The sequence below is a fragment of the Lacerta agilis genome, chromosome 13, assembly GCF_009819535.1.
Source record: "Lacerta agilis isolate rLacAgi1 chromosome 13, rLacAgi1.pri, whole genome shotgun sequence".
Classification (NCBI taxonomy): Eukaryota; Metazoa; Chordata; class Lepidosauria; order Squamata; family Lacertidae; genus Lacerta; species Lacerta agilis.
Genome location: NC_046324.1, coordinates 43116337 through 43132469, shown reverse-complemented (window position 1 = coordinate 43132469; position 16133 = coordinate 43116337). Strand labels below are relative to the sequence as shown.

General features: G+C 43.6%; 1 protein-coding gene across 2 annotated transcripts; it reads left to right on the top strand.

The window, feature by feature from the left end:
* Positions 1-674: 674 nt before the first annotated feature.
* Positions 675-16133, top strand: ARPC1A (actin related protein 2/3 complex subunit 1A). Of its 2 annotated transcripts, XM_033166852.1 has the most exons (10): positions 675-832; positions 4374-4478; positions 5085-5189; positions 8964-9186; positions 9708-9815; positions 10586-10798; positions 11303-11378; positions 12342-12535; positions 13633-13723; positions 15745-16133. In XM_033166852.1, the coding sequence occupies exons 2-10, from the start codon at positions 4415-4417 to the stop codon at positions 15781-15783; spliced, it is 1113 nt and encodes a 370-aa protein (XP_033022743.1). In that variant the 5' UTR covers positions 675-832; positions 4374-4414; the 3' UTR covers positions 15784-16133. The 2 variants fall into 2 exon arrangements, with proteins under 2 accessions (XP_033022743.1, XP_033022744.1); XM_033166853.1 differs by lacking the exon at positions 13633-13723.

Here is a 16133-nt window from a genome sequence, read left to right as displayed (position 1 = left end):
AAGTGTTTTACAGAAAAAGAAGTATAAAATTATTACTAAAAAGTTTACAACCATATTTCAAAACGCACAAAGTGTAAATAATAATAATATTTCTACCCCGCCCATCTGGGTTTCCCCAGCCACTCTGGGAGGTTTACAGTATAAATCAAACAGAGTAAAACAATAAAACAGAGTAAAAACAAATAAAAACACCTACAAACTTTCTGAACTTCTAGGTAGGCTTATCTAAACAATAATGTTTTCAGCAGGCGCCGAAAAAAATACAGTGAAGGCGCCTGATATCAAGAGGCAGGGAGTTCCACATGTCGATGCTGCCACGCTAGACAACCGAGCTCTTCCACGTGCGGAGCGGGCGTAATACGGCACCCGCCCGCGCAAGCGCACTACGAGGAAGCGCTTTCCGAACCACCTACTTTTATCTGCGCAGGCGCAGCGAAAGACCCGCCTCTTCAAGGGATCCGGCTTGCTTGGCTTGCTTGGCTGCCTCTTTCCCACGGCAGCGCCTCGGCGCACGCGCTGTAAGCGAACGCACCCCCCCCCCCCGGCTTCAAACCTTGTCCGAACCCAAACACTCTGCGCAGGCGCCGTGAGCGAGCGAGGCCGCTCCTGCGACCGATGGTGACGCATGCGCCTTGCGAGAGAGGCGTTCCAGGAGCGCGTTGCGCAGGCGCGCGGGGGCCGGACCTGTGACGGAGCCGGGCCCTTGCTTGGCGGCCGCGCCTTCCTCGCATTCCCTCAGAGAGCGCCGCTCGGAGCGGAGTCGCGTTGACTGGCCAGAGTCCGCGAGCCGCCCCCGGCCCCCGCACCCCGCCGCTTTCCTCAGGCCCGGACGGTGAGTGAAAGGGGAGGAAGGGGTTAATTTCCTTTGGTTTCCCTTTTCCCTCCATCTTAATTAAGGGGGGGCGGGTGAGTGAAGCGCCTCCTCTGGGCTGTGGGGAAATTGGGGTGGGGAGAGAAGATAACCCCCCAGGCCTTTCTCCTCACCCCATTATGGGAACAATAATTGGGGGTAGGGGGTTGCCAGCTATTATGCGTCCATTAAAACAATGCTGCAATAGTAAATAATAAATTAATTAGTAAACGAACCTGCATGTATTTATCATGTTTAGTTTATTGCATTGAATTCTTATGCATTTCCTGCTGCTTTTTCCAGCGACCTCAGTGCAAGGTGTATATTCGTTCTCTGCCCCACCCCCCGTTTTTCCCCTCCTTCACAGCAAACCCTTAATTCATTTCATTTACAGCCCGTGCCCTGAAGCAGCTGACAGCAGACAGAGAAGGCAACCCAGAATGCAAAATATTGGAATAATCTTAAGCGGCAAAACAAGGCATATTTATCTTGAAATGCACAAAGCAGGACAGAGCCCCGCTCACATCAAAACAGTGCTGCAGTAGGATAAAGCTTGCGATCCTGTGCCTAGAATATCTGGGAATAAGCAGCATTGAATATGGCAGGGCTTGCTTCATAGCCACACTCGAAGCAGCTTACAAAATAGTCTCACATATCCAAGTCTAGTATGAGGAATGGAAATTAACACGTTGCCCCTCTAGTGCCAGGATGATTCAGGAAGCATTTCCTGCTCTTATCCTTGGTGGTGTTTGGCCTCTGTCTACTAGGTATTAAGCCTGGGCTCTCATCCTGAGAGAGAGGTTTGCAATGTATTGATTTGTCATTGTTCTTATTCCTAGTAAATGGTCATTTCTGCGACAGGTAGGGCGTACATAGAGAGAGGCGTCACCTGGGGAACTGCAGGGCATCTCTGAGCACAGGCACATTGCAGCTCCCCTCTATGGCAGCCCTGTCAATGAGGGTGCCAAAAGTGGAGGGCAGCCTTAGCTCCACCATCATCACAACATCCTTCTAATGCAGGGATTGTGTTCATTGTTCTGATCGGAAGAGTTGAATAGTCTTAGTAAGAAGACATAGGACTTCTCCCTTTATTTCCTGTTTGAGAAGAGATCTAGGTGGTCTTAAGAGTAATGGGTATTGGTTTCCAAATTTTTGTAGAAGTGAAAGGTGCTAATGGAGTCAGCTTAATATTTGCCAAGCTTTAAATCAAAGTGTCTCTGGAACTAACACGGTTACAGGTGTCACATAATACCTGTTCCGCATTTGTAAGAATTTGATATTTTAAGTGTAGAATTGCCCACACTTTGGAACTCCCTGTCTATTGAGAACAGGCAAGTCACCTTCACTGTACTCTTTCCGGCACCTGCTAAAATATATGTAAAAAGTTTATGTATGTTTTAGTCTCTTTTTAGTTTATAACTGACTTTAATTTTTTTGAATGTTTTACATAGCTGTTTTTATCAGTAATTTTATTCTATTCTTTTGGTAAACTACTTTGAGAATCAAGCAGTTTATAAATTTATGAAATAAAGCGATCTAGAATAGATTCTTACTGTGATGGAATTTTTAGTGAGCTGATTTGTACCTTACACTTCAACTGTTGTCAATGTTATGCATGTTTACCATGTTCAGAAAAGCTTCCACGTCAATTTCCACTCCAAATAAAAACCCCTAAACTCCCACCTCCCCCAGTGGCAGTGCTTCCCAGCTGAAGCCCTTCCTCATTGGGAAGTAATATAAAAATCCTGATTTGGATAGCTGGTATTGCAGTGAGATGAGCTAGGATTTTTAAAATCTCATAATGTTGGTGGAGGTGAGATTTGTGTGATGTGGAAAGCAACACATCTGTGTGGCAACAAGGGAGAGTACTTTTTTGGTTATCACCATCTTTTGCATTCTTTTGCCTTTTGCATTCTGTCCCAGGTGGTGACACTGACATCTTTTTGGCACCAGATTAACACCTTCCTCTTCACCCAGACATTTGCTGGAATTTCATCCACTTGGGTCAAGGCTTTCTGCCTTTCTGGGTTGCAGATAAGTTTCTCTGCCTCCACCCCAGGAAGCTGGCGTTTTATGCTTTGTATATCCAGCAAATTGTTTAAATTTTCATTGTGGTGGTTTTCAATATTTTTTTGCTTTAAATATTTTTTTATGCTCCTAGCTTGATTGATTGTGAGTTGCCTAGAGATTGGCCTCAGTTAGGTGGTGTTGTTGGCATCTGTCTGCAGAGACAATGGAAGAGTACACTTTCAGGGGTGAAGTCAAACCATTGGAGAGTTACAGCACCAGCTGTGGCTGTAGTGACGAATATGGGAGGTAATGTTTAATTGCAGGTGGGGCAGATGAAGGCGTCCGGTTTTGCTGCTATAGCTGCACCCTGACTAACAAACTAAACAGGGTGTATTTATCTGGTAATAGCATCAAAAAGGGGAATGCAGGTGAACTGAACTTAATGTTCCCCTTTGTTACTTCACTGCAGTTAGTTTGCCTGGTGACTTTTTCCCCAAAGGCAAGAAAATGTTGGGATCAGCTGAATGTCCAAATCACCCAGCAATTTCCAACCAGCACCAATATGATTTGGAAAAACTGTATCTTTAACTGTGGAAATAATTACAGTAGCTTTAAAAGCAGTATATTTTGGCTGGGTATTTTGGTGCTTCTGTGGTTCCAATGCAGGTGATGAACTGTTAGAGCCTTTTAAAAAAAGTTGATTTATTATTGAATTTCTCTTTGCTTTCATTTGCTTTTGTTTTTGCCTCGATTTTTACTTTGCTCGACACCTTTGTCTAGCAGCCAGTGGGGGATGTGGATGATAGCATTAGTGTTTTCCTTCAATGTATATGATGGAAAAATGGTTCCTCAAAGTGTGGGTAACCCTTGGGAGAATGGCAATGTAGTTGTGTAGAAGTGTAGATTGGTGGGGTTAGGGAGCTGCAAATTTTGATAATTTTAAATGACTTAACTGTTGCACCCATTATGCTGTGGTTTCTGTGCACATTCCAAGCTGTAGGAGTCATCGACTTGACATACACATTAAGATGATTCAGTTTTCTTACCTTTTAAGATGCAGTCGCTCAGTGCTGGCTATGAAGCTACACTTAGTTTTCTGCCCTACTCATGACATTGTAAATTCTCATCTCGAGGCAGGTCTTTTGTCTCCTGGCTTAAGCTTCTGCATACTGAGGTTGCTAAATGAATAATGCCAATATAAGTTTCCCATTTAAAAGTTGGCAGGTCCTGTAAACGTGTGTGGTCTTGTGAGTTTCTTATACTGTCTTCTTAAGCTTGGATGGAATTAAGTTCAATTAGAAACTCAGTGACCACATGCACAAGTGAGGGTGCAATTGTCAGAACTATCCAGATGTTGTTGACCTATGTCTCCCATCATAAATGATGGTTGGCCATGCTGGCTGTGGCTGATGGCAGTTGGAGTCCAGCAACATCTGAAGGGTCACTTTCCTGTATTGGATGAATAAAAAGTGGGCAACATCAAATTTAAAGCATTTCTGCTTATTCCTTTTAGCTTAATCCCTTTTGACGCTTTAAGACCATTCCTTGTTCAGAATGTCTCTACACCAGTTCTTACTAGAGCCAATAACCTGTCACGCCTGGAACAGGGACCGAACTCGTGAGTATTGTCTTAATTCATGTGACTTCATACCTGACAATAAACTAGTGCAGAATACATATAGCTGGGCGACTCTTTATTGAAAAAACTGATGTTGCCAATATCTGAGGTTCTGTACTAAGATTTTGAATTCTCTTCATTTGGCCCACTAGTACTGGGGCTAAACAAAACGAGTGCCCTGTAATTTCATCACAATGGCAGGCATTTGGGGGGGGGGAGCATTTCCCCATAAAAGCAGTGAATAAGGTTGTTTAACCTTTTCACCACCTGCAACATCCAGCCCCTCAGTCATTTCCCCCTCCATCTAGTTAAGCCCTTAAAGTACTCTTCCTTTTTTCACAGGCATTTGGTGGCCTGTGTTTGTCTGTGACTGGATTATATTTCTGCTTCTACTATTTTATGGGTTCTGCTTTTGTGCCATTGTTTTAGATATCCCCTATTTTTAGTTTACCATTTTTATGCTGAGTGTTTATGTATGCCAAGTGCATTTTTTTTGTTGGAAAGACTCCTCACAAGTTTCATGAATATGCTATGATTATGATTTTGAATCTTTCTTACTTAAAAATAGAAGTGTTTCTGATACTAATCAATTCGTCCTCTTGGCAGAGATTGCCATTAGCCCTAATAATCATGAAGTTCACATCTATAAGAAGAGTGGGAACCAGTGGGTGAAAGCTCATGAGTTGAAAGAGCACAATGGACACATCACAGGTAAGAGAAGTGTCAGCTGCAGCTTTGAATATTGCAAGAGTCAAGCACATCTAGTGAGGAAGTCAACCTGTTTAATTGCTTCTTCTCATTTTGAATAAAACAATACAATTGCCATGCTGTGATTTTAGCTGTGTCCATCCAGGTTATTCTCTTGAAAACACTTGCTGTCAATTGCTGTCAAAAAGGGTTTTGCCTGGGGACCAGGAGTTGTTTTCATGGATTTGTGCCCCATTCCAAACTAAAAGTTTGTTTTAGTTGTTCTTATGAACTATTTTAAATTTCTTGTGTGCGCCACTTTGTGAATGAAAGTTGAAAAGCAGCATGTATATTTTGTGAATACTTAAGATGCTATGGAATCTTGCATACCTAGAATGCAGATGTGCACTTCTGCAGCTACTCTCATCTACTCTTATCCCTGCCTGTTTATCTAGACATCTGCTTCTCCTTGAGGGATATTTGAATTGGAGGCTGGGCTTCCATGCTACCTCTGATGCTCTTTCAGGTGCACCAGACACTCTTGCTGGCCAGCAGATTCCTATAACAGCAAGCCTTCCTGGAAGCAGTGGTATCACAGTAAATGATGAGCACTACTGTAGCATTGGGTTATAGTAACTCTTGTTCTCTAGGAAGCCATTTTAGCAGCAAGAGAATCCAACACTATGCTGCCTCCTTTACTCTCCTTAGCATTCAAGGAAAACTCTCATAAGTGAAAAGGTCATGCAAAACAAGCAATTAAAAGATGTCTGTTTACTGTACATGAAACCTTAACCTTAATATTCTGTGATATCTGAGTTCAAATTTGTGTTTTAAAACAACCTGGCTTTCATTGGCATGCATTGCTAATGCATTTCATGCAGTTTTTGTACATCTTTGTTGTGCCACGATTCTGCATATTGTAACGTAGCCTAACCTCCCTCCAAGGATTATTGTGACACAAAAATGGTATATGCCCACATAAGCAACCCTGAGTTTCTTGAAGGGGAGGATTTGGCACAGAAGGTATAAAGAGGCTGCTGGAAATACAGCGTTGGTGAGGGAGCTCTGCTCTGTAATAATTTATCACAATGAACCATTTTGGAGCTTTTATGTTGTGTGCAGAGGAGAGTATTGGCTTAGTTTATACTGCAGGAAGATGTGGGAGAGCTGTGCAGGACTCCCATTTAAATGGCTATCTTTAGATCTGAAAATAGCATCTTGCTGGGGCAGATGGATTTGTTCCATCACCCAGGGCACTGTTGCACTAGCTGTACCTGGCTTTTATTTTGGGATTCTCTTTCTAATAAAAAATGAGGAAATATTTTTGCTTACTGGAAAGCTCAGGTTCTAAAGCACAGTGACTTGGGGGGGGGGAATGCACACCACACTTGCAAGCATAACTGAGCGTGCTCAGTCCACATTGGCCTCTTCATGTGTGTTTGTATGTCTGCAAATCTTGGTGTTCCCGTGAACCTGTTGGTTCCTCTGTCTTGTGCATAGATGCTGCCAGTTTGTCTACGTAGTAAAGAACCCCACTTGGAGAATGAATTCACTATTAGTATCTTAAGGAAGATATAAGCCACGTGACCTGGAAGCTGTGCGCCGGCTCCCTTGGCCAATAAAGCGAGATGAGCGCCGCAACCCCAGAGTCGTCAGCGACTGGACCTAATGGTCAGGGGTCCCTTTACCTTTTAATCTGTTGTTAGAAGGCTCCAGCAACAATAGCAGGCATGCACTTAGAAATGGATGCAGTTTGAGTCCTAAAGGCAGGTAGAATCCAGTAAGAAATGGTATATTGGGTGAACTGTGCAGACAGGGAAACAGGAACACAGAAAGCGCCTTTTACTGATTCAGACCGTCAGTCCATGTCAATCTGTGGTGATTGGCAATGGCTCAGTGGTCTCAAGCAAGGGTTTTTCAGCTGTACCTGTGGATTAAGCTTGGGAACTTCAGCAAGAAAAACATTTACTCCTCCCCTGAGCTTTGGCCCTTTCCCCAAAGGGTTGCAAATATTTCATTCCTGCTCAGAAACATTTTCATATGACTTACTATCTTAACACTAGCAATATTTATTGTTGGCTCTTTAAAACTGTAGCATTGGAAACTAGGTTGAGAATTAGTTACCATCATATCAAGAGTATGCATATTTACATTGTTATCTGACACCCTGTTTGCATTGGTCATATGTAGTTGAAAACCAAACGTCGTAAAACATTTTTGAATGGCCATGAATAAAGTTGTAACTGTTCAGGTACTGCAACCACAGTACTTTGCTGAGATGAAGCTCCTCCTAGAGCTCTGAATTTGCAGGGGGAGAACTGGATGCTACAATAACTTGCGTTTTTGAATCAAAGAAGTGGTTCTTGGAACCCAGAGGCAGGAGTTGTCTAAATTCTGCTTTGATAAAGACCCAGCTATTTATTTATAGACAGTGGTTTGAGAGAGGCATCGCTCTTTCCATACAGACTCCTTTTGCCCCTTCTTAAACACCCTTTGCAGTGTCCTTGTTAGCGTGTAATGCTAAACCAAACCATGGCTTAGCATGAATGAGTAAACATGCAGGCTCCCAAATAGGAGAGGGTTTATCTTTTCATGTTGTTTCTATTCAGGCTCATGGTTTAGCTCTTTCCAGACAAGCCACAAGCTGTAACCAAGGTTTGTCCTTGGCTTCTAGCTTGTCTGGGCCACTAATGTGACTTAGATCGGCACACAAGCAAAGTGCTCGCAATCCCCTCTCTTGGAGCACAATAAGCCTTCGTTTGACTTCATGTCACATGCAAAGTGGGTCAGTGTGTTGAATACATAAAGCTGTTTTGTAGAGATGAGTCTACTGTACACATTGCAACCAGGAATCCTTTTTTCAAACTACCTTCAACTCTGAGAAAGTCTCCAGTCTGAGATATTTCCCAATAAAACCTGTCATTGGATTTGCTTACATGATTAGGAGGAACAGAGGAGTTTGGAAAATGGTTATTTTGGGCCTGTTAGTTGCCACTTCATTTCAGGATTGTTTATACTGTTCAGGAATTTGAAGGTTCTATTCATATCCTTTCTTCTGGAGCAAGTTGTCATTGCCATAAATTTGAAGCATTCCCGCTTCTAGCTTAAATGTCCATCATGATAAAAATGGATCATGGGTGCTCTCTTAACAGTTCCAGCCATTCAACAGCAATATGTGCTTAAAGAAGTAACTGAGTGGCAACTCAATGGCTACAAAACACATTTTCCTTATAGACCCACTAAAGTCATAGCCACTGTGACTTTTAGAAACATTGTGAAGCTGACCTATTTGAAGTTGGAATTAAGCTAGTGGAAGAATAAGGACTTTTAGCTGTATGTTAACGGTAAAGGTAAAGGGACCCCTGACCGTTAGATCCAGTCGTGGACGACTCTGGGGTTGCGGCACTCATCTCACTTTACTGGCCGATAGAGCCGGCGTACAGCTTCGGAAGTGTCTGGACGCCACCTGGAATTCTATCATGGAAGAAATGCAGAATAAAAATGTAATGACTAGGAGGTGGTAGGATTGCAGTACAGTGGTACCTCTGGTTACGTACTTAATTAGTTCCAGAGGTCCGTTCTTAACCTGAAGCACCACTTTAGCTAATGGGACCTCCCGCTGCCGCTGCGCCACCAGAGCACGATTTCTGTTCTTATCCTGAAGCAAAGTTCTTAACCTGAAGCGTTATTTCTGGGTTAGCGGAGTATGTAACCTGAAGCATGTGTAACCCGAGGTACCACTGTATGTGATTAATAAGATGTGGCATCAAAGGAACAAAACTGTATTCAAACTTGCAGGCATTGACTGGGCCCCCAAGAGTGACCGCATTGTCACTTGTGGTGCTGACCGTAACGCTTACGTCTGGAGTCAGAAGGACGGAGTGTGGAAGCCAACCCTGGTGATTTTGAGGATCAACCGAGCAGCCACCTTTGTGAAGTGGTCTCCTTTGGAGAACAAATTTGCCGTTGGAAGTGGAGCTCGACTCATATCTGTATGCTACTTTGAATCTGAAAATGACTGGTGAGTTGCCTAATGCAGATCTGCTTCTCTTCTCATTCCTCAGCTTGCTTCAACAGTGACAAGCTTAAAATATAGTTGGTTGGCTGTCAGTGAGGTCTTAAATTCTGAGGCTTCAGTGTCTATCTTTTTCTCCTCTACATTATTTTAAAGGGTGTGAAACCATTTTGAATCTCTTTCTCATTATGGCAACAAGCCAGAAAATTGCAGGGTAGCTCTGTGTGCTCAAAGCCTTTCATTTCATGCTTGAGAATGGAAGCAATTCTGTTGCTTTTACTTGAGAATGTAAATGGGTTCTGCTGCTTTCAGTATGGCAAGAGTTTCAAATACCTTGCTAATGTTTCTTTTGCAGCCTGTAGCTAACAAGTTATCTGTAAAACATCTATCTTGAGTAAGCTTAATTACTTCAACAGTTCAGTGCGGGGGGAGGGGATCTTTGCACAGCTGTTTTGGTGCTGAAGCTGCAGTATAAATCTAAGAGCAATGATTGCAAGTTTCTTACTGATTTTTCTCCTCCCCTCCAGGTGGGTGAGCAAGCACATTAAGAAGCCCATTCGCTCCACTGTCCTTAGCCTAGATTGGCACCCAAACAATGTTTTGCTTGCAGCTGGATCCTGTGATTTCAAATGCAGGTGAGAGAATGCAAAGCACTTTTGGAAGTGGATTTGGGTGACTGTTCAAACTGATTAGCAGCAGCTCTTTAACACTGCATGTCCAGTCCCTCTGCCAGCAGCAGATGGGAAAACTGCAGCAAGAGGCAGCAGCGAAAAGGTGACCAAATTTGGGGGAAGGTGTTTGGATAATAAGTATTCCAGTATATGGCAACGAGTATGTTGCCATGGTAGCCATCAAGTCAGTTTACTTTGGCAAGTACTGCTCTTGTGATGTCCAGAGCCGTTCTGTGCTGCTGATGTAAACAATAGGAGTTCATGCTCAAAGTGGGAACTGTCGCACATGCCTTTTCTGAATTCACTTCCAGATGTGAAAGGGTTGGTGATTCGTCAGCAGTGTTGAGTTTGTGTAGTTAATACCCATAATCCAGATTGGGAATGTATCAGTTTATGTACATGTTGATCGCTCCCATACCGAAGTGGAGCAATGGGACCTGTGGAGGTGGAACTGCAACCATAGCACCACACTCCATGCACAAGTTGGCACCTCTTTTCCTCTCTCTTGCAGTTTTCTCTTTGTCACTACAGCCCCTGAGTTAGGGAGTGCCTGTTTTAGTGTCACATGTCAGCCTTCCTGTGGCCATCTGCTTGCACTCTGCCTCTCCACTTGGCCTCTAATTATCTTGGTAGACATACCTCATTGCCTATGAAATTAGCAATTTCAATCCTGCACAAAGGTAGGCTTGAGTCCCCCCACCCAATCAGTTGCTCTTCTGCCTCTTTGTTTGCAGAGTGTTTTCAGCTTACATTAAGGAAGTGGATGAGAAACCGGCCAGCACACCCTGGGGATCCAAAATGCCCTTTGGGCAGCTGATGGCTGAATTTGGTGGTGCAGGAAGTGGTGGTTGGGTCCACAGCGTCAGTTTTTCCGCCAGTGGCAACCGCCTGGCCTGGGTCAGCCATGATAGCACTGTGTCGGTTGCAGATGCCTCCAAAAACATGATGTAAGTACTGTAGCATAATCTTAGGGTGAGTTTCCTTGACATGGTGGTCATAATCTTCCTACTTCCAGGCAGTAGTACACTGGTGTATATTTGCTCAGCATATTTAACTTATAGGCCAGGGATGGGGAACTTTTGGCCCTCCAGATTTGCTATGATGTAGCTCCATAATCCCTGACGATTGGCCATGCTCGCTGGGGCTGATGGGAGTTGGAGTCCAGCAACGCCTGGGGGCTACAGATTCCCCATCCCAGTCACGGGCAGCTGGTATCCTGTTTGTAATGCACGACAAGTTGGGACTGGGATGAATGTACAGCCTAACATCAGAACTAATTGCCTGGTTCATACTTTTAACAAGCGGTATCAAAATTACCTGGCCAAGTGAGCCAAGGCAGTCATGAAACTGGGTAATAATGCCAGCTTCTGTCCTGACCAGCTGGTAAGAGGGTTACTTTTTGTCAGATTTCTGTGTGATGCATCTTTAACAAGTGATCTTCTTGGGTTTAGGATCTCGCAGTTGAAAACAGAATTCCTCCCATTGCTGAGTGTGTCGTTCGTCTCGGAGAACAGTGTGGTTGCTGCTGTAAGTGCCTTCTGTCTTTGACATGCATCAGTTTTTTTAGGAACAACTATCATTGCACAGACTTAATGTTACGTTGTTGATGCTTCTTACTAGTCACCCTGTTCAAAAGCCTTGATTGCATACCTATTCTACAGATACAGTATTGCCTAATCTAAAGCCGCTTCAGATGATCTCAGGCACTATGTGTGTAGATATGTTTGTGTGCAATGGGCAACCATTGCCATTTTTGTCACATTCACATATTGAACCCATTTGTTAAGCAGCCTCGAACAATTGCAGCTTCACAGCATCCTTAGTGAAATACATACATGTGTATTGGTTTATTTATCATTCCACTAGCAGCCTCGTTCCTGGCGTTTCTCATTCTAAAAAAATCAGTGGCTAAAATCAGTGTAGTTTTGAAACGTTCAGCCCACCATGTTGATTGAAAATGGTATCTAGTTTGTTTCCAAACATGGACGAAAACCTGCTCCTTGGTCACTAGAACTATCATGCAAAATTTGGTTATGGCATCTTAAGAGTTGTCCAAATACATAATGGGCAAACAACTTTCCAAAACACATGGCAGATTTATTTATATTCTGCCTTTCCTTTAAAGAGCTCGAGGTGGTGTATGTTGTTGTTTCCCACCCATCTTATCCTCCCAGCAGCCCTGAGTTGTGCTAAGAGACAATGACTCGCACAGAGTCACTTAAGTATGGCTAAATGAGGATTTGAAACTGAGTCTTCCCTAGTCCTAGTCTGACCCCTACACCGCACTGGTGAACTGCAGGAAGGTTTGTTGTTGTTGTTTGTGGTGGGGTGTTCTTCATGGGAGTTATTTCCATGTAGGAAAGTTGTAACCTTTGAAGCTGCCCTTAGCGTGAAGACTTAAGCTTTTTAAAAGAAGGTGGCCAAGCCCAAGCAAGTAATTGGTAGTAGGTTTGGAGCAACAGCTAGACACATTCTGCTGATTTGTTACAGGGCCATGATTGCTGCCCGATGCTCTTCAACTGTGACGACCGTGGTACCCTCACCTTTGTCTCCAAGCTGGACATTCCCAAGCAGAGCATACAACGCAATATTTCGGCCATGGAACGCTTCCGCAACATGGACAAGAGAGCCACTACAGAGGACCGCAACACTGCTCTGGAGACGCTGCATCAGAACAGCATCACGTAGGTGGCACAGGGCTGCAGCCTACCTGGCCTTCAAACTTGTACAGTCTGTTACTTGTATTATTCCAGCACCACAGGAAGAAGCATTGCAGCTCCCCTCCTTCCTGCGCTGCCAGGTAACATGAGGAGCCTAGGACTGTGCTGCTTCCTTGCTGTTGCTCTTCCCCACTCCAGATAAAGTGGCCATTCCTGGTGTGGGAAGGAGCCCCCATGAGAATGTTAAGATCCAGGTCAAGATGCACTTGTCAGGAGATGATGAACACTGCTAGATCAGCTGAAACGCCCATGGTAGTCCAGCATTCCAGTTTTCACAGTGGCCAACCAGATGCCTTAGGGGAAGCCTACAAGCAGAACCTACATGCAACAGCACTCTCCCCACTTGTGCTAACCAGCTCCTGGTATTCAGAGGCGTGCTGCCTCCAGCACTGTAGGTAGAACATAGCCTAGTAGCCATTGATAGCTTTATCCTCCATAGTCTTTGAAAGTCATCCCTTCCACAGTAGCTTCTCTACCTCACCTGATTGTCAGAGGTATATTGCCTCTTGACATTTAGTGATCAACAGAAGATGCTACCTTGTGATACTTATTTCTCCACAAGTGTGTCATTGCAGGCAGCAAAGTGTGAAACCCACAATAAAATCAGAGCTCCACAAGCCATGGGTAGCAAAGACCATTTTTATCCCAGCAAGTTTTTTTTCTAGATGCTTCTTTTAAAATATAACCTATTGGCTTCTGTTTCTCCTTTGTATTGTTGCTTTTATATTAGTTTATTAATGTGTTTTAGGCATTTATAAATCTAGCTTTGTTAGCTGCCTTTTATATATATATAAATGGGTATAAATATTTGAACCAATAGCTCTAATATGAATGTGGCTGCAGGCAATTTTGCAGTTTCTGCTGGAGGAAATCCTTTTATTAGGTTGCATGCATTCTGCCTACTCCATTCTGGCTCAGTAAGGTTATACTCAATCACTGTGACCAGGAAGGGAAAAAAATTATTTGCATTCTGTTTCTTAACCCAGCGCAAAATGTCCAGTGTATTGGAATAAGCCTGTTTCCTCCTTCAGGGATTAAAGCTGTCCCTTTTCTCCTTGCAGCCAAGTGTCTATTTATGAGGTGGACAAACGAGATTGCCGCAAGTTCTGCACCACTGGTATTGATGGAGCAATGACCATCTGGGACTTCAAGGTCTGTTTTGACGACACTGCCCAAACCAAATTAGCACCCTGCAACCTTGTTAATATCTTGTAGGCCAGCACTAGGGTTAATCGTTTTAGTAATAGGGACCTGGGGATACTGTTGTCAAAATTTGGGGGCATTGTCCCCAAATGGCTTATTTGGCAGATGGTGCTACTCAAGACTAATTTTGTTAAACGGGGTCATTTCTGTCCCTTTTAGGAATTTTGGTAGTGCTTTGTTTGTCCTCCATCCCCAACCTGCTTGGCTTTTTGCAATAATCCAGCTGTGGCTAGGACTGGGGGGCGAAGCCTTGGATCCTAAGAAATCAATTTAAGGAAATGAATAGAAGAAAAGTTTCCCATCCACCCAATTTGGGGCGATTCTCCTTCACCCTGTTTCACATGGTTCAAGAAGGCCCCCAACCCCAAAGAGAGGTTTTTCAGGGGCGGGGGGGGGGGGACGACAGGAAAGGATGCGTAACTCCTATTATGAACTTAAGCCTTAAGTTGTTCTTAATAGAAGAACCTGCTGGATAAGGCCAATGTCCTGTTCTAACTGGAAGAACTGTGCTTGCCACAGTGATGTATGCTTTGTATGCAGAAGGTCCCGGGTTCAGTCCCTGGCATCTCTTACAGCAAGTGATGTGGAACACCTTTGCCCGATACTCTGCAGAGTCTCTGCCGGTCAGAGTAGATGGACAAACAGTATCAATAGGTTTTCCACACCTATCAGCTAATCACCCATTCCCACCACCCTTCTGAGTAATATCCCTCCCCACTCTCTCACAATATATAAGGGTCTGGTGACTTCTGTTTCAGTGTATCTGAAGAAGTGTGCATGCACACGAAAACTCATACCAAGAACAAACTTAGTTGGTCTCTAAGGTGCTGCTGGAAGGAATTTTTTAATTTTTTTATTTTGTTTAAACAGTATTAAGACAGCTTCCCATGTAGGTCCTCTGGTTTCCCTACACAGCAGGCTGCTGGAGGATCACAAGGTCACTGAAACCTGCGCTGCATGGACAAGGGGAAAGTGTACAAAACAGCGCATGGTGTTTCTTTTCTCGTTTCCTGTGCTTGCAATAGAGTGCTGAATTCCGGGGGGGGGGGGGGGGAGCTTAAATGAATTTTGCTTAGCATGTGCAACCTTCCTGTCATTTCCTTTTACTGCCCAGTAGGTGTCTCTGTCTCATCAGCGTCTCCTGAGATTCCAGGATCTAGACAGGAAGACTTAAAGTTGGGGGACTGGAGGCTAATATTTCCTGCCGTGGCTTTGCATAGCCGTATTCCTGAAGCCATGACCATGTTGAACTGCATACTGACTCCTATGTTGAATGGCCACTTTTGAGTTGTCTCCAACTGCTCCAAGCAGACTCATTTAGATGATTAGACGTGAATGTTTGCATCAATTCATATGAATTTTTATTTTAAAATTTATTTTTATTCGGTTTATGTACTACCCTTTATGAAAAGATCCCAGGGCAGTGTACAACTTTAAAAACATGTCTTAAATAGACAGCATAATAATAAAAATAATCATAATAGCAGTGGTAAGGTGCTATCCTAACATGTCTACTCAGAAGTAAGTCCTTTTGAATGCAGTGGGGCTTACACCCAAGAAAGTGGGGTTAGGACTGCAGCCATAGTCGGGGCTGCACAAAAAAAACTTCCCAATAACTTGTGCACCATGAAAGGCTGAATTATCACATTCTGGGTTTTTTGCATTTTGCCCCAAAATTGGAGAGGCATTGAAGCCCCCTTGCTATTGGTAACCACAGAAAAATCTTACTCATATTCTCTCCCTCCTGTCCCCCTTTTATGGGTTCTGAAATTTCAGCAGGTATTACCCACATGCCTTCGAGCACATTTTCTTACTCGTAGGGACTAGGAAATTCTTGCTTTTTAATAACAGCAGAGTGTCTCAGCTGAATTTTGTGCCCAGGATTCTGTTCTGCACTCCCATAGAACTGCAGCTTCCCCCCAGCAGCCATGGCTAATGGTTTCTCTCCCTCCCTCCCTCTCTCTTTCTAGACATTAGAGTCCTCGATCCAGGGACTGCGGATCATGTGAATCTGGCTCTCTGTTCTCTAGCAAGACAACTCGTTCTGGCACCTGCACAGACTTGAAAAGGGATGGTGAAGATAGGTCACTTTTTGAAGCACTGAGAAAATGACGACTTGGTGGATTTTTTTTTCCTTTTCCTTTTCACCCCCCCCCCAATTTTGGTGAAATGTGTTGGTTTGAAAATCAGCTGTGATTGTGGTATATATTTGGCTTTGTTTTTATTATTATTATTGGTTGTTTCATTCCATTCTTTGCCAAAGCTGCTCCTTAAAATAGTTTATTGCAGGAAGTATGAATCACTAACTTAAAAGGGGAATTTTGTGTAAACATGTCTGCTAGAAAATAAAATTTTAAAC

Coding starts and splice junctions, on each gene's coding strand:
- ARPC1A (XM_033166852.1), top strand. CDS start 4,415: ATGTCTCTACACCAGTTCTTACTAGAGCCAATAACCTGTCACGCCTGG. Junction 11,379..12,341: donor AGAACAGTGTGGTTGCTGCT/GTAAGTGCCTTC, acceptor GATTTGTTACAG/GGCCATGATTGCTGCCCGAT. Junction 13,724..15,744: donor TGACCATCTGGGACTTCAAG/GTCTGTTTTGAC, acceptor CTCTCTTTCTAG/ACATTAGAGTCCTCGATCCA.